Genomic DNA, 24,886 nt, shown 5'->3' with positions numbered 1-24,886 from the left:
TGCTCGGCCTTGGCGATGGCCGCGACGAGAGCGAGGGCGGGCTCGCCTTCGGTGCCGGCCATGGCTCGTCCAGCTACGGCGACTCTTCTTTAGACGACAGCTCCAGCAACGGCGGCTATGAACAGCCACCACGCCGCCACACCCGCTTCGAAGGTGGGAGCGGGTCGTCTCGTCACCGCGCTCCAGTGAAGCGCGAGGAGGGGTCAAGCTGAGCTTAGGGGAGTGTCATGGGCCCATCCTCATGAATTGTCGCTTTTGTTTCGTTCTTCTTTTCCTTCCTGCATTAAGAGAGAGACAAGTATGGGGCCCTACTGGGCCGTGCAACAACTATGATTTCCAAGTGGATGTGCTATGTTTATCACTCTTGTGTCGTGTTGCAGCGTCAATGTTTTGTGTATGCGTGTAGGAATAACTTAGCTTGATGCACCCGAAGTAGTTTCCGCCTCGCGAGGCGCGCGTTCCCCAGCACCTGGCGAGGCCTCCTGTGCTCGGAAGGCGTCTAGGAACCGCAAAAATTCGTTAGGAAATTTTTATTCTTCCGAACCCTGGTCGCGGGCACCGTCGGCCATGACCCAGTGCGGTGCTTCATATCGCGGTACCCGGGGGGCACGGATTAAGAGGGGTGCGCCAGCTTGCGAGCTCGAGCAAGGGCGCCTTGCCAAAAACAGGAAAATGAAAACGCTCACGAGGGCACCTGTCCAGCCCCCTCGCGAGGCATGCGAGGGAGAGTACGGGTCAAAAACGAGGAACCGAGAGCAAAAAGGGAGGCAAAAGGGCAACGGAACCAGGCCAGCAAGGAACATCAGAAAGCAAATTCTCACAAAAAAGGGGGCGAACCAACTGCGAAAAGCAAATGAAAAGCCGCATCCGGCACCTAGTCTAGTCCTCTTGTCTTCTCACCAGCGCGGAGCTAAGTGCGGCCACTAAGACGTGGGAGGGAGCCCCCGAGGCCCGAGGGCGGCACTCCTGAGACTCCGGGGCGTGTACAACCCCACTCATTATTACGTGAGAGTGTCACGGGCAGAGATCTTCATAGGCACTAGGCCTTGCTTCACAGGCACCGGGCCTTGTTTCATGGGTAGAACTTCCGGAGGTGCTGGATGTTCCAGGCGTTCTGGATGGGGATCCCGCCCTACGTCTCCAGGCGCGCGGCGCCAGGCCTGGAGATGTGGGCGACCCAAAACGGGCCCTTCCACATGGGTGAGATCTTGTGCAACCCTTCCCTGGAGAGCACCTGCCTCAGGACAAGATCACCCACCTCGAGCGTCCTGGAGCGGATGATGCGGTAGTGGTACCGCCACAGCGCCTGCTGGTACCTCGCAGCTCAGAGCGAGGATTCACAGCGGCGTTCCTCCCCCAGCACGAGGTCCATACCCCGCATGGCGTCCTGCTGTGTTTCATCAAATGCCAGGACCTGCGCAGAGCGATGCATGACCTCGTGTGGGAGAACAGCTTCTGCTCCATAGACGAGGAAGAACAGGGTCTCGCCTGTCGGCCTGGTGGCGGTGGTGCGGATGGACCACATCACAAACTGGAGCTCGTCGTGCCAGCCCCTGCCACAGGCCTCGAGCTTCTTCTTGAAGGTCCTGGTCTTGAGACCCCTCAGGACTTTTGCATTGGCGCGTTCGGCCTGGCCGTTGCTCCTGGGGTGCGCCACGGAGGCGTAGCAGATCTGCGTACCAAGGTTAGCACAATATGTTTTGAAGAGATTGCTAGTGAACTGCGAGCCGTTGTCAGTGATGATGCGATTAGGGACGCCAAATCGGCTTACGAGGCCCTTGATGAACTTGACTGCTGACCCATCTGGGATGGTGCGTACGGCTTCCACTTCCACCCACTTGGTGAATTTGTCGATGGCGACGTAGAGGTAGCGGTAACCTCCAGGCGCTCGAGGGAATGGGCCCAGGATATCTAGCCCCAGACCGCGAACGGCCATGAGAGCGGGATAGTCTGGAGGTCTTGAGCCGGCTGGTGGATCTCCTTGGCTTGGAATTGGCAGGCCTCACGGGATTTCACCAGCTCGGCCGCGTCGTTCAGTGTCGTGGGCCAGTAGAACCCGCTGCGGAAAGCCTTGCCGACTAGGGTGCACGACGACGAGTGGTCCCCGCAGTCTCCGCCATGTATGTCAGCCAGTAGCTCATTCCCCTGTTCCCTGGAAATGCATCGTAGAGAGACATCATTCGACCGCTTCTTGTATATCTCACCGTCCTGAATGCAGTACGCCATAGCCTGCCGGGCCACACGCTATGTGTCTTCTTCCTTCTCTGGCAATGTGCCTTGCATCAGGTACGCCTTGAACTCGTCGATCCAGCACCCCTCTTGAGGCTCGAGCGCTAAGAGGAGGCGCACTCCTGAGGTCGGGCCGCAGGCGGGGGCTCCCGAGGCTGGTGGCTGGGGGAGTTTCTACTGAGGTGGCATCGGCTCCGCAGGCGGAGGTGCTGCCGAAGGCTTGAAGAGCCGCTCCTTGAAGACGCCAGGCTCTTGGGGCAGCCACTTGGATGCTCTTTTGGTGATGTCGTCGGCCTCTTTGTTGGTGCCACGAGGCACATGTTGTAGCTCCAGGCCCAGGAACTGCTTCCCCATTTTGTGCACCTCCGCGAGGTATGCCTCCATGTGCTCATCCTTTGGCTCGTAAACCTTGTTGGAGAAGTTGAGGAGGATCTGTGAGTCTCCCTTGATGGTGAGGCATTTCACCCCCAGGGCCACCGCGGCCTTGAGGCCGGCGATGAGACCCTCGTTCTCTGCGATGTTGTTCGAGACCTTCTCGCCCCGCTGGAAGCAGAGCTGCACGGCGTAGTAAAGCTTGTCTTGAGTGGGCGAGATGAGCACGGCTCCAGACCCCGCGCCCTGGCGCGTGAACACGCCATCGAAGTACATGAACCAGCCATATGGCGCTTCACTCCCTGGCGAGAGGGATCAGTTCTCGCCTGCTTCGAGCTCCGGGGTATCGGTCCATTCTGCCACAAAGTCGGCGAGCGCAGCCCCCTTGATGACCCTGGTTGTGCTAAACTCCAGGTCAAACACTTGCAGCTCGATGTTACATTCGGCGACCCTTCCCGCAGCATTGGGGCTCCTGAGCACTCTCTCTAATGGGTAAGCTGAGACGACCTTGATGGGGTGACCCTGGAAGTAGTGGCGCAGCTTACGCGAGGCCACCAAGAGCGCGAGCAAGAGCTTCTGAGGCATGGGGTACCATGCTCTCGCATCTCGTAGCACTGTGCTGACGAAGTACACTAGGTGCTCGACAAGGGCAGGAGAGCTGACGGAGTTTTTGGCTCCCGGGGACTGAGGTGTTTCCTGTGGATCTCCAACTCCTGGGGCTTGATGACTAGTCGGGGCAGCCGCTGTCTTAGGAGCATTGCCTTGGCGTTGTACAGCCTCATTCGGCTTGGCTTGGCTACCTGTCTGCCATACCCCACTCCGCCAGCGCGGCCCTGGTGGCCCTCGGGACTCCTCGCCTGCACTTGCCTCTTTAGCACCAAAGAGGAAACGAGGACACTACACGTTGGCGCCCGCCTAGCTCTAGTCGTCATGGCTTGCGTCACAGGAACCTCACGAGGTGTCCCTTGCCTTGATCTCTCTGCCCCTCGCGAGCCAGCCTGGTGAGGTCGCCCCTGAGGAGGTCTTGCGTCGTCCGCCTCGCGACGGTCTTAAGTGTTTGCTGGTGAAGATGGGTCGTACAGGGCCGCTGGGGGAGCCACGCCGCGGGCCGCAGGCAGGCAAGTCTAGGGACCCCCATTCCTAGAATGCCGACAGCCGACCCAGAACCTATCCCAAGATCGACGAAGAATAAGAAGAACTCCAAAACAAGCAAACATTGCTCTCACTCATGATCATCGCATTACCTGTACCTGCAACTATTTTTGTAGTAATTTGTGAGTCACGTGGACTTAGCAATCCCATTACCATGGGTATCAAGACTAGCAAAGCTTAATGGGAATGGAATGGATAAGTGGAGAGGTTGCAGCAAGCGACTAAGCATTGTATAGTGGCTAACTTACGAGTACAAGAGTAGGATGAGAAACTACGCAAAACGGTCGCAAACTAGTAACGATCACTAAGTGATCCTGAACTACTTACGTTCAAACATAACCCAACCATGTTCTCCTCTTGAACTTCCCCGAAAAGAGACAATCACGGTTACGCACGCGGTTGGTGTATTTTAATTCAGTTTACTTCGAGTCCTCTACAACCGGATATTAAAAAACTCCCATCTGCCACATAACCGTGGGCACGGCTCTCAAAAGTTTAAACCCCGCAGGGGTGTCCCAACTTAGCCCATGACAAGCTCACGATCCGTTGAGACAATCCTCCATCACGGGACCCTCCGATCAGACTCAGAATACCGGTGCACAAGACATTTCAACAATGGTAAAACAAATCCAGCAAGACCTCCCAACGTGCCGACACCCTGATAGTAGCCGCGCGTATCTCATCTCAGGCCATGACGGATGAGCTAAGCATACAGGTACCAAAATACCCCAAGTTGCCAAGAGGCGGCCCCGCACGGTGCTCTAGTTTGGGACCAACACCATCAGCACTGGCCCCCTCTATGTAGAAAAGAATCCTTGAGTTCATGACGCCCTATGCCAATTAATTATTTAGTTCAAGTTTTTATTATGGCAAATGTTAAAACCAATGTTGGGCCTTGCTGGAAGAGTTTTATTCAAAGCGAACTATCAAGAGGGGCCAATAAACCCTCACCGTGTTAGGGACGCAAAATCAAGGAACATAACATCGGTATGAGGGAAACTAGGGCGGCAAGAGTGGAACAAAATACCAGGCATAAGGCTGAGACATCCAACCTTTACCAAGTATATAGATGCATTAATTAAATAAGAGATATTGTGATATCCCATGATATCCATGTCCCAACATGGAACAACCTGCAACAGTATCCGCAACTAGCAACGCTATAAGAGAGGCTGAGGAAAGCGGTAACATAGACAAACAATAGTTTGCTAGGAAGAGTGAAAAGGATAGAGGCTATCGTGGCAATTTGGGAGGCTTGATAAACAAGTGGTAGATAACGCGACATAGTGATAGCATCGAGACAACTAGCATAGTAAAGATAGTAGTGAGATCCAAGGTGACGGTCATCTTGCCTGAAATCCCGCTAGGAAGAAGAACGAGTCCATGAAGAAGACGAGCGGGCATAGTCGAACGAATCCTCACGATCACAACGAAACATGAACTATTGAGAAGGAGCACAACTGGAAAGAAGCAAACAACATGGTAAAGACACAACACGTAAACATGACATGATGCTCAACCAAGTATGATGCTCCTCATGGCAAGAGATGATGCATACAAGAACAATACATCAAAGCAAGTTTAAATGAGGCCGGAAACAACACATAACAATTTCGGAAAGTCCCCATATGCAAATTTCGAAATTGGTCCAGATCTGAATAACACATTATGTTGAAGTTGTTAAACAGCAAGTTAAAGTGCACCAAGATGATCTACGCGTCTTTCTAGGCAAGTTACATATAAAGTTTGTTTAATTCGGAGCTACGACATAGGAGATATGAGCAAAACAAGTTAAACATGGCATTGATGCAAAATGCATACAAACATCAAGCAAACACACTCAAATCATGGATGCAACAAGATAATATGAAACTACATGCAATTCTAAGCAGTTTTCATATAGGGCATGCTCAAAATGGAGCAACGGTTCAACACATACACTCAATACAAGTTCAAACACAATCTGCCCAAAACAGCAACTAAGCACTTGGCCATCAAGGAAACAACATGCTAAAGAAAACATATGTACACAAACTTGATATGCACTCAAAGTACAGACAACATGCTTCAAATATCATTAAGGTTCAAGTTTACAGGCATCAAGATTAATCCAAGATGATCAATGCAAAAAGCAACTTGATAACACAGATTATGACTTAGTGAATAGAGTATATGCATGAGCAGAGTTTATACGATGGCATGTTGGAGGTAAGAAGTAATTAAGCTACAGTGCAAGAACATGGCAAGTAAAAGCATGCATGCTAGTACATACCATAAAGCTCAAAACACACAACATGGCATAACCATATGAGCAACAGATTCATGGGAATCATCAAGGCAAGATGCAAACATGAAAGTATGCAAAGCAATAACATTGTGATGCTAACTTTGGAGGCACATAACAACAAGCATAGCAACTGAGGGAATCCTGGATTAGGGGGTCTTCGGATAGCCGAACTATATCCTTTGGCCGGACTGTTGGACTATGAAGATACAAGATTGAAGACTTCGTCCCGTGTCCGGATGGGACTTTCCTTGGCGTGAAAGGCAAGCTAGGCAATACGGATATGTAGATCTCCTCCCTTGTAACCAACTCTGTGTAACCCTAGCCCCCTTCGGTGTCTATATAAAATGGAGGGTTTAGTCCGTAGGACAACATACAATCATACCATAGGCTAGCTTCTAGGGTTTAGCCTCTACGATCCCGTGGTAGATCAACTCTTGTAATATTCATATCATCAAGATCAATCAAGCAGGACATAGGGTATTACCTCCATTGAGAGGCCCCGAACCTGAGTAAACATCGTGTCCCCTGCCTCTTGTTACCATCTGCCTTAGATGCACAGTTCGGGACCCCCTACTCGAGATCTGCCGGTTTTGACACCGACATTGGTGCTTTCATTGAGAGTTCCACTGTGCCGTCACCGTAAGGCTTGATGGCTCCTTCGATCATCGGTAACGATGCGGTCCAGGGCGAGGTTTTCCTCCCCGGACAGATCCTCATATTCAGCGGCTTCGCACTGCGGGCCAACTCGCTTGGCCATCTAGAGCAGATCGAGAGCTACGCCCCTGGCCATCAGGTCAGGTTCGGAAACCTAAACTACAGTGCCGACATCCGCGGAGACTTGATCTTTGACAAATTTGATCCCATGTCGGGTGCGCCGCACAATCACGACAAGCATGATTTAGCTCTACCGTCGGACAGTTTTCGAGAGATCACACCTACAACTACTCCGACCTTCAATCCGAAGCAAATTGCGCCATCCGAGGACGGAGGGATAGACCCTGCCATGGAGGTTGCACTCTGAGTGGCGATGGAGCCGGATACTGACTTCACCCCTTACGAGAGTCGTGTTGCCGAACCACTGGATTCGTCTCCAGCCACGGACTCCGAGCCGCCTGCATCCGTGCCTATCGGATCCGATTGGGCGCCGACCATGGAGTTCACCTCCACGGATATCTTTCAGCACTCGCCTTTCGGCGATGTGCTAAATTCATTAAGGTCTCTCTCCTTGTCAGGAGAACCTTGGCCGAACTATGTCCGGCTAGAATGGGATGCGGACGACGAAGAAATTCGCTGCCCACTTGGTAGCCACTGTCGACGATTTAACCGACATGCTCGACTTCAACTCTGAAGACATCGACGGTATGGACGACGATGCAGGAGACGAACAGGAACAACCGCCCACAGGGCGCTGGACTGCCACCTCATCATATGATATATACATGGTGGATACCCCCAAAGAAGGCAATGGCGATGAAACAGCGGAGGATGACTCCTCCAAGAAGCAACCCTAGCACCGATGTTAGCGGCGCCGCTCTAAGTCCCGCCATAGAAAAAGTAGTGATACCGGCACAAGAGGCAATAACACTCCGAATAGTGCTGAAGACGACAACAATCCCCCAGCATGATTTAGAGCGGGAGGGTGAACAAGCTAGCCCCCTAGAGCGGGCAGCAGATGGAGAATCGGAGGAGGACAATTACATGCCTCTCTCCGAAGACGAGGTGAGCCTCGGCAACGAAGAATTTATCGTGCCTGAGGATCCCATCGAGCAGGAGCGCTTCAAGCGCCGGCTTATGGCCACAACAAATAGCTTGAATAAAAAGCAACAACAGCTTCAAGCTGATCAAGACTTGCTGTCAGACAGATGGACCGAAGTCCTTGCGGCCGAGGAATACGAACTCGAGCGCCCCTCCAAGAGTTACCCAAAGCGCAAGTTGCTACCTCACCTCGAGGAGGAAGCATTGAAACCTACATCACCAGTGTACGATGCGGCTTACCGGCCACCTCGTGGCCGAGCCAAAGAGGCATTTCAGCCTCAAGTTCAGCCTGCACCCCGCCGCCACTCGAACAAAAATACCAAGGCCCGGGGCAACACACGGGACCTGCGAGACGTATTGGAAAACAAGGCAAAGCATGCAAGATCGATCTACGGATCATGGGGGCGCGCACCAATACGCGACAATGATCGTCACGCCGGATACACAAAAAGCAAACCTAGCCGAGCCGGACACGGCAGACAAGACTCGTATGAACCGCGTCGTGATATAGCCTGGCACAGAGGTGCCGCACACCCCTTACGCTTCACTGATGAAGTAATGGATCACGAATTCCCAGAAGGGTTTAAACCCGTAAACATCAAATCATACGATGGTACTACAGACCCCGCGGTATGGATAGAAGACTTCTTACTCCACATTCATATGTCCCGCAGGGATGACCTACATGCCATCAAGTATCTCCCGCTCAAACTCAAAGGGCCGGCTCGGCATTGGCTCAATAGCTTGCCGGCAAACTCCATCGGAAGTTGGGAGAACCTGGCAGAGGCATTCCTGGACAATTTCCAGGGCACTTATGTGCGACCGCCGGACGCTGACGATTTAAGTCATATAACTCAGCAGCCAGGGGAATCGGCCAGGAAATTCTGGACCCAGTTCCTAACCAAGAAGAACCAAATTGTCGACTGTCCAGATGCAGAGGCCTTAGCAGCATTTAAGCATAATATCCGTGAGGAATGGCTCGCCCGGCACCTCGGCCAAGAGAAGCCAAAATCCATGGCAGCCCTCACGACACTTATGACCCTCTTTTGTGTGGGCGAAGATAGCTGGTTGGCTCGAAGTACCAATACAGCAAGAAAACCTGGCATATCAGAAGCCAGGGATAGCAACGGCAAACCACGATGCAACAAACACAAGTGCCGCAAATATGGTGAAAACGCCAAAAAGACGGCAGTTAATGCCGGGTTCAGGGGCTCAAAGTCCGGTCAGCGGAAAGGGCCACCCAAAAATACAAATCCGGGTCCATCCAGTCTAGACCGCATACTCGCTCGCCAATGCCAAACTCATAGCACCCCAGAAATGCCAGCCACCCATACCAACAGAGAATGTTGGGTCTTCAAACAAGCCGGCAAGGTAGGCGCCAAAAACGAAGAGGTGTCTCAAAGCGACGATGGCGACGAAGAGCCCAGATCGCCGAACACAGGACGGCAAAAGAAACCCCCCCCATATTCAATCGGTGAATGTGGTAAATACCACCCAAATTGCCAACTTGGACCAGATATGCACCCTTAGGGACGGCGGCTCAACGAAACTAGCCGTCCCACAATATAAGCTAGGGCCGGTCACCTTCAACCGCACAGATCGTCCGATTAACGCCAATCGGGGCAATCCAGCCACACTAATCCTCGACCCAATAGTAGACGGGTTCCACCTCACTCGAGTCCTTATGGACGGAGGTAGCAGTTTAAATCTGCTTTACCAGGACACAGTGCGCAAGATGGGCATCGATCATTCAGCGATCAAGCCCACTAAAGCCACTTTTAGAGGCATCATACCAGGTATGGAGGTTAGCTGTACAGGCTCCATTGCCCTTGAGGTAATCTTCGGATCACCAGAAAATTACCGTATCGAAGAGTTAATCTTCGAAATCGCCCCTTTCCGCAGTGACTATCAAGCACTGCTCGGGCGAACCGCGTTCGCTCGATTCAACGCGGTGCCACATTATGCCTACCGTAAGCTCAAAATGCCCGGTCCACGCGGCGTCATCACGGTTCAGGGCAAGGCCGAACCTTCCTTCGGCACCAACAAATACATCACTGCCTTAGCAGCAGAAACAACGAGAAGCACCTTGCAGCCGAACCTCGAGTCGACGCCCAGGCTCCCGGACACCGTCAAGGGGCTCCGAACTACTTCGTGGAAGGATACCCCGGCTCGACCAGAGCTCAACTAAACACTCCGGTGAAGGCCATGATAGGCCAAACTCAGCGGTTCAACCGCCCTCCGGCACGCAAACATTTCTTATATTTCCTTTGCAGGTTCACCTTTGCACTGACCAGGACGGACTCCACAGAGGCAGCTCGAACACGTCAGGGGATCCTTAGACATTCCCCGCAGCGAACGTCCGGCTATAACACGGATCCGCACTCAACCTCTCCCCCCTGGTCACAGCAGGTTCTACTATCACAACTCCTTTTGTTATCACATTACTTGTACCCATACGCATAGACGTATTATTCAAATACAACATGTGGATTTATATGATGTTTACCTGCTGATTATTTCTTATCGAAATCATTTCGTCAAGTGGTATCCGTACACAGCGATGTGCCTTAAATATGCCAGGGGTTTCATTTTTCCCGTAACATGGCAATAAAAGTCCTAACACCTTCGTGGAAGTTCGGCACCCCGAACCTATAGCATTATATGCATCAACTCCGAATCATGTCTTGGGTTAATAGTTGGGTTTTCCCGGCTCCCATGTTTTGGTACCTTACGTTCCGCTATATCGGCTAAGGTAGCACTGGGAGAACTACTGCGATTGTGTCCCGGTTCTTCCGGATGAGCACCTCAGTAGAGAAAGCCGAAAACTGACTATCATGATACGGCGAGAGTTGGTCAGCTGTTCGAGCGGTCACAAAATCTTTAAGGATTTCTCCCGCATAATGCCATAACCAATGCAGCGTGTGATGGATCGGCTTTTTCTCCGATCAGGCGCTTATAGAGCCCCTAGTACGGTCTTCCGAACACAAGGGGATGCGCCGACCATACTAAAGCTCCTATGGCTAAGTGAGAGTGATAAAGCCCTATAGTTCGATTGCCTGGTTCGTTGTGCTGAGCACCTCCTTCAGAGGACCCAAAACTGGGATAAAGAGTGCTCAGGTTTATCCCGAACACCCCCGTACTTCTTACGTGGGGATAGAAGCCGATGACGGGCCAACTCTCAGTCTTAACATAAAAACGGCCGCACAGGAGGGTAAACTTTTATATAACAGGCGACATATAAATGACCTTGTTCAAACATTACAAAGGATAACATGATCGATATTCATGGAAATATAATGTCCTTGGTGCATAGCTTCGCTGCAAGGTAGCATCCTTTCAGGACACTCTTATAATATAATTCAGGCTTGCGGTGCTCCTTCCCCTCTAGCGGTCCCTTGGTCACTAGCTTTTCGGCATCCATCTTCCCCTAGTGCACCTTTGCGAGGGCGAAGGCCATTTGCGCTCCTTCTATACAGATCGACCGCTTGATGACGTCAAGTCGAGGGCAAGCGCTTACAAGACGCCTCACGAGCCCGAAGTAGCTGCTTGGAATCGGCTCGGCAGGCCATAGCCGGATAACCATATCTTTCATGGCTAGTTCTGTCGCCTTATGCAGTTCGATCAGCTGTTTCAGTTGATCGGCAAAAGGCACCGGATAATTCGGCGCCAAATACTGCAACCAAAAAACCTTATCGGCGGTGTTCCTTCCTTCGGCTCGGTAGAATTGAGCGGCATCGGATATGCTGTGAGGTAGTTCGGCAAATACACCTTAGAAGTCCAGATTCACAATCAGAAACATAGTTTTCCCTTCAAATACTTGCTTTACATCGGAAAAGCCTTACCCGTCGCGATCTTCCTCGCCTCTTGGATCCCCTGCAGGGCGCTTGGGTTTCCCCCCGGGCGTCGCTCGTGGCTTGACGCGCCTTGGTGAGTTCGGACTCTTTCTCCGTTAAACTCTGCTCCAAGGTCTCGCATTTACTTACGGCCTCTTGCAGCTCCTACTCAGCTTTAATAACTATGGCCTCGTGTTTCTCACGAAGAGTCCGCTCCGTGGCCGCCTTTTCCTCGGCCTCGGCAACGACCCTTTTGTGGGCCTCGACTTCGGTCATAACCCCTAGCACAAATTATGCGACTTATTTCATACTGAACATTTATTTCACAATAAATGCGCGCAACGCTTGTGCATACCTTGTTTATCCCTCAACTGCATTTTCAATTGGCCAATTTTCTCTATGGCCCGCTCCAGACTTTGATTCAGTCCGGAGATCTCCGCAGTACGAGAGGCAGCAGCCGCTACAGGTATCTGCTCGAAACAGAAGAGAAATCAATATCATTCAATGAGTCTTCCTGTGATCATCAATGCGATCCCCTGTCCGGTTCTTTCTTTCACCGAACAGTGTATCAAGGGCTACTATCTATACTATGACACTCTTCGACAACTTATAAAACATACCTCAAAGCCTCTTATAAGGCTGATACAGGCTTTGTTCAGTCCACTCTCAGTTGACTGAATCTTCTCAATCACCGCACCCATAAGGGCACGGTCTTCGTCAACGATGGAGGCGTCTCGTAATGCCACCAACAAAGCATCTGACACCTCTGGATGGACAGAGGTCGCCGGCGGAACATGCATGCCCCCTCCAGCCGAAGGAGGCTGCCTTCTTGATTCTGGAGCCATATAGGCCCCTAGAATCGCATCCGGTGGGGAGCCAAACTTAGGATCGCCCCCGCCGTCAGACCCCATGGGAATATTTTCCCCCACGTGTCTGGCCCCTGCGGTTTGACCTCCAGGCTCCACCTTCACGGTTTCTTCCTTTCCTCCTTGGCTGGGGTCCTTCTGGGATGAAGCCTCGGTGTTATGCACCTGGTTGGAGGAAGGGGCCTTTGGGGGCGTCCCGCTCTCCATGGCATTTGAGCTCAGCAGGTCCTCTGATGAGGATTGTTTGGTACGGGACCTCACCTAACTACCAAAAAATATGGCTTAAGGTTAAAATACTAAACCACGATGAGTCCGGACGCTTAAACGTACTCGGATTTTATATACTTATGAGTTCACCAGGGGCTGGGCCCTGGGTTCCCAGGCCGGGCCGCTGTCGGCGGCGGCAGTGGACTCCTCTGGAAGAGAAGCCGTTCCCCTTTTGGGTAGTTCGGCCTCCAAGGGTGCGGAGGCCATCCTCTTCCTCCTTCCCCCCATAGGGGATTCATCTTCCTCCTCCTTTTCATCCTATTCGGAGGCGGAACGGGCATCAGAGCCTTCGGTTATTGTGTCCGAAGTTCCGTGACGACGAAGGCCACCCCGGGTCTTTTTGGCCTCCTTCTCGGCTGTCTTCTTCGGCACCTTGTGTCAGCATTCTGGGAACGGGGGTCCCCAGACTTGCCTGCCTGCGTCCTGCGGCGTGGCTCGAGTGGGGGCCTAGTGCGGCCCAGCTTCATCAGCTCAGACTCAAGACCCTCGCGAGGGGCCAAGCCCTGTGGGGCGGACGACAGGAAGCTTTCTCCGGAGCAGCCTCATCAGGCAGGCTCGCGAGGAGGCGGAGAGATCCAGGAAGGGGCACCTCGCGAGGAGCCCGTGCCGCAAGACATGACGATCGAGATCAGGCGGGCGCCAAGCAGGCACCGGCCTGTGCAGTGTCCTTGTTTCCCCTTCGGTGCAAAGGGAACAAGCACAGTCCAAGGCATCGGGCAAAGGTTACCATTCCGGTGCAACGAGACCAAGACCAGCAGAGCGGCAGGACGGAGGTCATCGTGGAGCCCAAGACGGCGTCATCACCAGTGCTTTTGGCAGCCAAAGACCACCTTTGGTCAGGATAACTTGTACTAGATGTTCCCCTTCAAAATGGCCAATTATTGGCGCCCTTCCTGCTCGAATTTTGGGAAGAGGACCAGGGCCTCTATAAGTAGGACTAGCCACCATAGAGGGAGGGGGATCCGAACCAAGTAGAACATACCACACCAGCTCAAGAACAGCTCTCGCGAGGCCGTTCTTCCCCCTGTATTGTTCATCATCACCCCCTGAGGCAATCCACCACACCACACACTGGAGTAGGGTATTACTGAAGGAAATATGCCCTAGAGGCAATAATAAAGTTATTATTAATTTCCTTATATCATGATAAATGTTTATTATTCATGCTATAATTGTATTAACCAGAAACATGATACATGTGTGAATACATAGACAAATAGAGTGTCACTAGTATGCCTCTACTTGACTAGCTCGTTGATCAAAGATGGTTATGTTTCCTAGCCATAGACAAAGAGTTGTCATTTGATTAACGGGATCACATCATTAGGAGAATGATGTGATTGACTTGACCCATTCCGTTAGCTTAGCACTTGATCGTTTAGTTTGTTGCTATTGCTTTCTTCATGACTTATACATGTTCCTATGACTATGCGATTATGCAACTCCCGTTTACCGGAGGAACACTTTGTGTGCTACCAAACGTCACAACATAACTGGGTGATTATAAAGGTGCTCTACAGGTGTCTCCAAAGGTACTTGTTGGGTTGGCGTATTTCGAGATTAGGATTTGTCACTCCGATTGTCGGAGAGGTATCTCTGGGCCCACTCGGTAATGCACATCACTATAAGCCTTGCAAGCATTGCAACTAATGAGTTAGTTGCGGGATGATGTATTACGGAACGAGTAAAGAGACTTGCCGGTAACGAGATTGAACTAGGTATTGAGATACAGACGATCGAATCTCGGACAAGTAACATACCGATGACAAAGGGAACAACGTATGTTGTTATGCGGTTTGACCGATAAAGATCTTCGTAGAATATGTAGGAGCCAATATGAGCATCCAGGTTCCACTATTGGTTATTGACCGGAGACGTGTCTCGGTCATGTCTACATAGTTCTCGAACCCGTAGGGTCCGCACGCTTAAAGTTCCATGACGGTTATATTATGAGTTTATGTGTTTTGATGTACCGAAGGAGTTCGGAGTCCCGGATGATATCGGGGACATGAAGAGGAGTCTCGAAATGGTCGAGACGTAAATATCGATATATTGGACGACTATATTCGGACATCGGAAAGGTTCCGAGTGATTCGGGTATTTTCGGGAGTACCGGAGAGTTACGGGAATTCGTATTGGGCCTTAATGGGCCATACGGGAAAGGAGAGAAAGGCCTCAAAGGGTGGCCGCACCCCTCCCCATGTGCTGGTCCGAATTGGACTAGGGAGGGGGGCGCCCCCTTCCTTCCTTCTCCTTTTCCCTTCCCTTTCCTTCCCTCCTACTCCTACTACTTGGAAGGGCTCCTAGTTCTACTACGAAAGGGGGAATCCTACTCCCGGTGGGAGTAGGACTCCCCTAGGGCGCGCCATAGAGAGGGTCGGCCCTCCCCCTCCTCCACTCCTTTATATACAGGGGCAGGGGCACCCCAAAGACACAACAATTGATCTCTTGATCTCTTATCCATGTGCGGTGCCCCTCTCCACCATAATCCACCTCGATCATATCGTAGCGGTGCTTAGGCGAAGCCCTGCGTTGGTAGAACATTATCATCGTCACCACGCCGTCGTGCTGACGAAACTCTCCCTCAACACTCGGCTGGATCGTAGTTCAAGGGACATCATCGAGTTGAACGTGTGCAGAACTCGGAGGTGTCGTGTGTTCGGTACTTGATCGGTCGGATCATGAAGACGTACGACTACATCAACCGCGTTGTGCTAACGCTTCCGCTTTCGGTCTACGAGGGTACGTGGAAAACACTCTCCCCTCTTGTTGCTATGCATCACCATGATCTTGCGCGTGCGTAGGGAAATTTTTGAAATTACTACGTTCCCCAATAGTGGCATCCGAGCCAGGTTTTATGCGTTGATGTTATGTGCACGAGTAGAACACAAGTGAGTTGTGGGCGATATAAGTCATACTACTTACCAGCATGTCATACTTTGGTTCGGCGGTATTGTTGGATGAAGCGGCCCGGACCGACATTATGCGTACGCTTACGTGAGACTGGTTCTACCGACGTGCTTTGCACACAGGTGGCTGGCGGGTGTCAGTTTCTCCAACTTTAGTTGAACCGAGTGTGGCTACGCCCGGTCCTTGCGAAGGTTAAAATAGCACCAACTTGACAAACTATCGTTGTGGTTTTGATGCCTAGGTAAGAATGGTTCTTGCTAAGCCCTAGCAGCCACGTAAAACTTGCAACAACAAAGTAGAGGACGTCTAACTTGTTTTTGTAGGGCATGTTGTGATGTGATATGGTCAAGACATGATGCTAAATTTTATTGTATGAGATGATCATGTTTTGTAACCAAGTTATCGGCAACTGGCAGGAGCCATATGGTTGTCGCTTTATTGTATGCAATGCAATCGCCCTGTAATGCTTTACTTTATCACTAAGCGGTAGCGATAGTCGTAGAAGCATAAGATTGGCGAGACGACAATGATGCTACGATGGAGATCAAGGTGTCGCGCCGGTGACGATGGTGATCATAACGGTGCTTCGGAGATAGAGATCACATGCACAAGGTGATGATGGCCATATCGTATCACTTATATTGATTGCATGTGATGTCTATCTTTTATGCATCTTATCTTGCTTTGATTGACGGTAGCATTATAAGATGATCTCTCACTAAATTTCAAGATAAAAGTGTTCTCCCTGAATATGCACCGTTGCCAAAGTTCGTCGTGCCTAGACACCACGTGATGATCGGGTGTGATAAGCTCTACGTCCATCTACAATGGGTGCAAGCCAATTTTGCACACGCAGAATACTCAGGTTAAACTTGACGAGCATAGCATATGCAGATATGGCCTCGGAACACTGAGACCGAAAGGTCGAGCGTGAATCATATAGTAGATATGATCAACAAAATGATGTTCACCATTGAAAGCTACTCCATCTCACGTGATGATCGGTTATGGTTTAGTTGATTTGGATCACGTGATCACTTAGATGATTAGAGGGATGTCTAAGTGGGAGTTCTTACGTAATATGATTAATTGAACTTTAATTATCATGTACTTAGTCCTGGTAGTATTAGCATATCTATGTTGTAGATCAATAGCTCGCGATGTTGCTTCCTGTTTTATTTTTGATATGTTCCTAGAGAAAACTAAGTTAAGGGTGAAATGACGATGTGTGATTGGAAGTGGTTCCAAGATTGATATGATCATCATCGCACACCCTATACTTTCAGGATTAGTGTTAAACCTAAATAAATGTTATTTGGTGTTTGCGTTGAGCATCAATATGATTTGATCATGTTTATTGCAAAACGGTTATTCATTTAAGTTAGAGAATAATTTTTGTTCTGTTTACATGAATAAAACCTTCTATGGTCATACACCCAATGAAAATGGTTCGTTGGATCTCGATCGTAGTGATACAGATATTCATAATATTGAAGCCAAAAGATGCAAAGTTAATAATGATAGTGCAACTTATTTGTGGCACTGCCGTTTAGGTCATATTAGTGTAAAGCGCATGAAGAAACTCCATGCTGATGGGCTTTTGGAATCACTTGATTATGAATCATTTTGATGCTTGCGAACCATGCCTCATGGGAAATATGACTAAGACTCCGTTCTCCGGAACAATGGAGCGAGCAACTGACATATTGGAAATAATACATACTAATGTATGCAGTCCGATGAGTGCTGAGGCTCGCGGCGGGTATCGTTATTTTCTGAACTTCACAGATGATTTGAGTAGATATGGGTATATCTACTTGATGAAGCATAAGTCTGAAACATTTGAAAAGTTCAAAGAATTTCAGAGTGAAGTTGAAAATCATTGTAACAAGAAAATAAAGTTTCTACGATATGATCATGGAGGAGAATATTTGAGTTACGATTTTGGTCTACATTTGAAACAATGCGGAATAGTTTCGCAACTCACGCCACCCGGAACACCACAGCGTAATGGTGTGTCCGAACGTCATAATCGTACTTTACTAGATATGGTGCGATCTATGATGTCTCTTACAGATTTACTGCTATCGTTTTGGGGTTATGCTTTAGAGACGGCCGCATTCACGTTTAATAGGGCACCATCAAAATCCGTTGAGACGACGCCTTATGAACTGTGGTTTGGCAAGAAACCAAAGTTGTCGTTTCTTAAAGTTTGAGGTTGCAATGCTTATGTGAAAAAGTTTCAACCTGATAAGCTCAAACCCAAATCGGAGAAGTGCGTCTTCATAGGATACCCAAAAGAAAATGTTGGGTACACCTTCTATCACAGATCCGAAGGCAAGATATTCGTTACTGAGAATGGATCCTTTCTAGAGAAGGAGTTTCTCTCAAAAGAAGTGAGTGGGAGGAAAGTAGAACTTGATGAGGTAACTATACCTGCTCCCTTATTGGAAAGTAGTACATCACAGAAACCGGTTTTTCTGACACCTACACCAATTAGTGAGGAAGCTAATGATAATGATCATGAAACTTTAGATCAAATTACTATCGAACCTCCTAGATCAACCATAGTAAGATCCGCACCAGAGTGGTACGGTAATCCTGTTCTAGAATTCATGCTACTAGATCATGATGAAGCTACGAACTATGAAGAAGCGATGGTGAACCCAGATTCCGCAAAATGCCCAGAAGCCATGAAATCTGAGATGAGTTCCATGTATGAGAACAAAGTGTGGACTTTGGTTGACTTGCCCGTTCATTGGCAAGAAATTGAGAATAAATGGATCTTCAAGAAGAAGACTGACGCTGACGGTAATGTTACTGTCTACAAAGCTCGACTTGTTGCGAAAGGTTTTCGACAAGTTCAAGGGATTGACCACGATGAGACCTTCTCACCCGTAGGGATGCTTAAGTCTGTCCGAATCATGTTAGCAATTGCCGCATTTTATGATTATGAAATTTGGCAGATGGATGTCAAAACTGTATTCCTGAATGGATTTCTGGAAGAAGAGTTGTATATGATACAACTGGAAGGTTTTGTCAATCCTAAAGGTGCTAACAAAATATGCAAGCTCCAGGATCCATCTATGGACTGGTGCCAGAATCTCGGAGTTGGAATATACGCTTTGATAAGTTGATCAAAGCATATAGTTTTATACAGACTTGCGATGAAGCCTGTACTTACAAGAAAGTGAGTGGGAGCACTACATCATTTCCGATAAGTATATGTGAATGACATATTGTTGATCGGAGATAATGTAGAATTATTCTGCAAAGCATAAAGTAGTGTTTGAAAGGAGTTTTTCAAAGAAAGACCTCGCTGAAGCTGCTTATATATTGAGCATCAAGATCTATAGAGATAGATCAAGACACTTGATAAGTTTTTCAATGAGTACATACCTTGACAAGATTTTGAAGTAGTTCAAAATGGAACAGTGAAAGAAAGAGTTCTTGCCTGTGTTACAAGGTGTGAAACTGAGTAAGACTCAAAGCCCGACCACGGTAGAAGATAGAAAGAGAATGAAAGTCATTCCCTATGCCTTGGCCATAGGTTCTATAAAATATGCCATGTTGTGTACCAGATCTATTATATACCCTACACTGTTTTTGGCAAGGGAGTACAATAGTGATCTAGGAGTTGTCGGTGTACAAAAAGAGGGGTACGCTTTTTGTACCCCTATAACTGTGCACGGGCAGTCTGAGCCACGGGCACCACCACACTGAGCAAGGCAAGGGAGGTGAGCCAAGGTAAGGCCGAAGCCCAGGGGAAACAAAACGACGCCAAGACCAAGACCACAAAGAGCAAAGGGGACGAAGCGGACCCCTCCCCCGGCAAGATCCTTGCCGGGAGACGGTTTTAGCAAACCCGGCAAGACCCTTGCCGTGGCAGCTCGCCCCACACCTACGGAGTGAGTCACCCTTGAGTCCACTGCCCCCATGGGGCAAGGATTCGGGAGACATCCCCGTGGTGGCATGCAGATCTTTGTGAAGACATTCAACATCAGATACACCCTTCAGAAGATGATGATCCTTGGCGGGATCCCAGCCAAGGAGGACCACAAGACCCCCGGCAAGAGCCTTGCCGGGGATGACAGCAGGCGCCACGGCAAGACCCTTGACGAGGCCCCGGCAAGGCTCTTGCCAAGAACACCCGTTGGGCCACCTTCAGGCCCACGCCAGTCAAACCTCCACCGCCGTTCGCATGCAGCTGCCGACCCAACCAGCTGGGCAGGCACCTGCGTGGCGGCATCCAGATCTTCGTGGAGACCCACCACTGCGCCACCTCAGCTGCCTGCCTGCCTACATGGCACCACGGGCGCCGCTGGCCAGGGCGCGTGTCGACGCGAGAGGGAGCGGCGACGGACGAGATAGGGCTCTCCCCCGTCCCTGATAAAGCAAGGACACCTGGGCAAGACACATTAAATGTGCTTTGTCATGTAATGCGAGGGATAACCACACATCATTGCTCCCTTTCCACCTCCTAGTGCTACTGTGGCACCTCCTTTCCTATAAAAGGAGGACCGAGGCAACCAGGAGGAGGATTCGGCTTTTTGGAGCTCCTCACGCCCCATAGCTAGCTCAAGAACACTGATATACAATCCACCAAAGCAGGAGTAGGGTTTTACGCATCCCCGCGGCCCAAACCTGGATAAACGAACCGTGTGCTATCTGTTTGATCCACTCTTCTCACGACCCCGTGCCCCGCAACCGTAGTAGGGATTCTTGTGATCCCATAGGTGTCGTCCCCACCGACATCTTTGGCGTGCCAGGTAGGGGGCGCAGTTGTGAGAATCGGCTTTAGCAGTTAGTTCGACGCTTCTTCATCGTCATGGCGCCCAAGAAGAAGACGACGGTGGCGGTTGGCCCGCCGGAAGCTGGACATCCCGTCCCGACGCGGGCGAGCAGCGGACTGGTCGCAGAAAGGACCCGGGGCGCCGTTCGCAAACACCAACACCGTCCCAGCAGCCGGAGTTTGGGAGGCGGCGATGTTCGTGCGCCTGGTAACGGGCCGCACGCTGCCAAATCCAAAGACGGAGCTAGGCCCTCCGCGGGTGGCGCGAGGCCTTCCAAGATCGCTACCACCCCGCCCGAAGGCGATGCGAGGGCCTCCAAGACTCCCACGCCAGCGCCGACGGCGCGCTCCTCTCAAGCGGCGCGCGATGAACGGCGCAATCACGCCGAAGACCCCGGGCGTCGCCGTGGGAAGAGCCCCGAGCGCCACTCCCAGGAGGTAGAAGACCTGCCCGCTCGCCGAGGCGCTGGTGAAGATGGCATGCGACCGCGGGGTCATGATAGAGCTCCTTCTGACATGGTCAGAAGTCGAAACGCGTCGCGATCCGTGTAGGTTTCGCTGCCACCGACGCTAGCAGAAGCCCTGGCGTGCGCGCAGTTGCTCCTTGATTTTCCTCCCACTACGGGGAAACTCGACGAATGGAGAGCCACTATCCGAAGCCTTGTTGCGGTGGCCAACAAAGACGAATCGAGTCCGGTGGAGCCCCCGGGTCGATGCTCCGACGGAGTCCCACGCACCAGTGGCAGGAAAGCCGGCGGCGCCGTGACCACGGTGCACTCGCCTCCTCCTCGTCCGGTACCGCGGACGCCAGCCCGTCGCAACGTTGCGGGCGACAAAATCTCCACAGCGCCGTCTGACCCGCGGACCACTGTGACCAGCGCCAAGTCCTTCGGGAACGAGAACATGAAGACGCTCGAACCACTATGGAGCGCGCCACCAGTCAGAAAGGCGAGCAGGGCCTGCTGTGGACCACCCGGCACCGGAGAGCCCTGGAGGCCTACCTTACGAGGTAGGCTGTCCGGCTTTTACCCGTGAGCTGCAGCAGTTCCAGTGGCCCACTCACCACACCTTCAAACCTGACGTGGGTGAAAAGTACAGCAGCAAGACCCACCCGTCCGAGTTCCTCAGCATCTACACCATTGCGACGCAAGCTGCCGGAGCCCGCGATGATAAGGTGCTTGCGAATTACTTTCCGTTGGCTCTTAAACCCAACGCCATGTCATGGTTGATGCACTTGCCAGTAGACTCTATTTCCTCTTGGTCGGATTTGTGCCATGAGTTTGTGGGCGCCTTTACTGGAGGCCACCAAGCCCATGGCCAAGCGAGCGACCTGCACGTCATTCCCCAGAAGGGAGGCGAGAGTCTCCGCAAGTATATACAGAGGTTCTGCCGGATACAGTACAATATCCCCGATGTTCACCCTGCCGCCATCATCAGCGCGTTCCATCAGAACGTGCGTAACCGCAAGATGCGCGAAGAGCTGTTAATGAACAAGGTGAAAGATGTAGCAGAACTCTATGTTCTTGCTGACGGATGTGCCCGGGATTAAGAGGGAAGGAAGTACCCCGACGAAGATGCCGGCGTGGAAACCGACTCCTCAGATGAAGATACTGCCGCCCCGGCGAAGAAGGGTCGGCACCGCAACAGGAAGCGCAAAGGTAAAGTCGTGCTTGCCGTCAAGGGATCTGGTGACACCGGCTCCACCAAGAAAACCAAGGCAGATGACCCCGGAAAGGAAATTGTCGGATGTGTCGCCTGCCGGGCCTTGGCGGTTGCCGAGAAGCTAGGGAACTCCGACAAGCGATACTGCAAGTTCCATCGCACCAAAGGCCATGCTCTCCAAGACTGCCGACAGGTTGAGCTCCTCGCTGAGAAGCAGAGGGCTGAATATGAGAGGCGGGACAAGGAGAAGGGCCAAGACGGTGCTGAGGGGTCCGGCAAGAAGCGTGACGACCAGGCGGGCCGTCGCGGCAAAGATAAACAACAGGAGAGGCCCGCCCGGGGCCATGACAAAAAGCCAGAAGACGACGATCACGAAAAGGATGACGAATCCGGTGACCAAGAGTTTCAGAAAGCTACAGAGGCCATGTGCATCGACGGCAGCGCCTCGCTGCATACTTCTCACCGCCAGCTTAAACAGTGGGCGCGAGAGATTATAGCGGCAGAGCTGTCGTTTGATGCCCAAAGGCCGCTGAAGTGGTCCAGCACACCTATCATTTTTGACACCGAGGATCACCCTGATCGCACTACTGTGGTCGGGTGCTTGCCATTGTTGGTTTCACCAACAATACGCAACCTCAAGGTGACAAAGATGCTAGTCGATGGCGGGGCCGGTCTGAACTTGATCTCGCCTGCCGTGATCGAGAAACTGCAGATTCCTGATGGAGACCTTGAGGAGACAGGCACGTTTCAGGGGGTCAACCCGGGAAGAAGCCAACCTAAGGGAAAGGTCACGCTGCCCGTGACTTTTGGAAGCGATCTGAACTACAGGACGGAGAGGATCGTGTTTGATGTTGCCAAGATCCCCTTGCCCTACAACGGGATCCTTGGCCGCCCAGCGCTGGCCAAGTTCATGGCGGCGTCACACTACGCCTACAACACCCTGAAGATGCCAGGACCGGTGACAATCATCACCATCCCCTCCGATAAGAAAGATGCGCTGATTTGCGCTGACCAACTATACCAGCAAGCAGTTGCAGCAGTTGCCGCCACTACGGCACTTGCTCCTGCCGCTGGGACCCCGGGAGGGAAGAAGAAGAAGACCGGTGAGGCCTCGGACATCCACTCCGGCAAGCGCACCTCTTCGGAGTGTAGCGCTCCCGTCGAGGACGTGCCAGAGAGCTCCACCAGCAGAAACAAGAAGCCCAGGGCCATACCGCCGGGAACCAAGAAGGTTTTTGTCAATGAGGACGGCACGGGAGGGGCTTTCACCATAAGCTCCACCCTTGATGACAAATAGGAAGACGCGCTCGTCACCTTCCTGCGGGCGAATGTTGATGTGTTTGCATGGCAAGCTTTCGACATCCCCGGCGTTCCCAGGGAGTGATTGAGCACCACCTTGCTGTCTGTCCTCATGCGCGGCCCGTCAAGCAGAAGGTCAGAAAGCAAGCTTTGGAACGACAAGAGTTCATCACAGAGGAGATCCGGAAACTGGAAGCGGCGGGTTTGGTAACAGGAGTGCTCCATCCAACGTGGTTGGCCAATCCGGTCGTAGTGCGCAAGGCTAATGGGAAGTGGAGGCTGTGTATTGATTACACAGATATCAATAAGGCTTGTCCTAAGGACCCCTTCCAGTTGTCGCGCATCGACCAGATTGTTGACTCCACAGCTGGGTGTGTTCTGTTGTCATTCCTCGATGCCTACTCCGGCTACCACCAGATCTTCATGCCAAGAGAAGAAGAAGAGAAAACAGCATTCGTCACCCCATGTGGTACGTATTGTTTCATACGGATGCCTTTCGGGCTGAAGAGTGCTGGTTCGACGTTTGGAAGGGTGGTCCAGCTTGGTTTTGAACCCCAGCGCCATAGAAATATGGAAGCGTATATGGATGACATAGTGGTCAAAACCAAGGACAGGGCAACCCTCATACCGGATTTGCAAGAAACATTTGCAAACCTGCGCAAGATCAATCTCAAGCTGAACCCTGAGAAGTGCGTCTTTGGCATCCCGTCCGGCAAGCTTCTCGGGTTCTTTGTGTCACAGCATGGGATAGAGGCCAATCCGGACAAGATCAAAGCTACAGAGCAGATTGAAGCACCCAAAGAATCAAGGATGTGCGTCGGCTTGCTAGTTGCGTCGCCGCCATGGGCAGATTCATTTCCAAGTCTACCGAGCGCGCCCTTCCCTTTGTCAAGATCCTGAAAAAGGCGGGCCCGATGGAGCAGACGCCAGAGGCCAAAGCAGCATTGCAAGATTTGAAGAAGTACCTCTCCTCCGCGCCAATACTAGTTGCGCCTAGGCCACAGGAGCCGTTGCTGCTATACCTGGCGGCAACGAACCAGGTGGTCAGCGCCGCACTAGTGGCGCAGAGAGAGGTTGACGACGAGGTAATGGCAGCGACAGAGCCCGACACCACCAATGCAGAGACGGCACAGCCAGTCAAAGTGCCGCCGAAGAAGAAAATGATGCAGCACCCGGTCTACTTTGTTAGTTCCCTTCTGCAGGGGGCTAGATCAAGGTACTCCGGCGTGCAGAAACTGCTCTTCGGCCTTCTTATGGCCTCGAGGAAGCTGCGTCACTACTTCCAGGCACACGAGATCACTGTCGTCACTCGCCTCCCTCTGCAACGGATATTGCGCAATCCAGATGCAACGGGAAGAATTATGGAATGGGCACTGGAGTTGTCCAGCTTTGGCCTCAAGTTTGAAAGTACTTCGACGATTCAGAGCCGAGTCCTAGCGGAGTTCATTGCAGAATGGACCGC

At 51.5% G+C, this 24,886-nt stretch overlaps 1 protein-coding gene across 1 annotated transcript; it reads right to left on the bottom strand.

Moving 5' to 3' along the window:
* Window positions 1-1,911: 1,911 nt before the first annotated feature.
* On the bottom strand, window positions 1,912-2,226 carry LOC147964866 (uncharacterized). Its single transcript, XM_087530187.1, has one exon. It carries the CDS (start codon window positions 2,224-2,226, stop codon window positions 1,912-1,914), a length of 315 nt encoding a protein of 104 aa, XP_087386313.1.
* Between the last annotated feature and the right edge of the window lie 22,660 nt (window positions 2,227-24,886).

Source organism: Triticum urartu, chromosome 6A, assembly GCF_056163025.1.
Source record: "Triticum urartu cultivar PI428250 chromosome 6A, HENAU_Tu73, whole genome shotgun sequence".
In the NCBI taxonomy this organism is placed as follows: Eukaryota; Viridiplantae; Streptophyta; class Magnoliopsida; order Poales; family Poaceae; genus Triticum; species Triticum urartu.
This window is presented reverse-complemented; position numbering and strand designations above follow the sequence as displayed.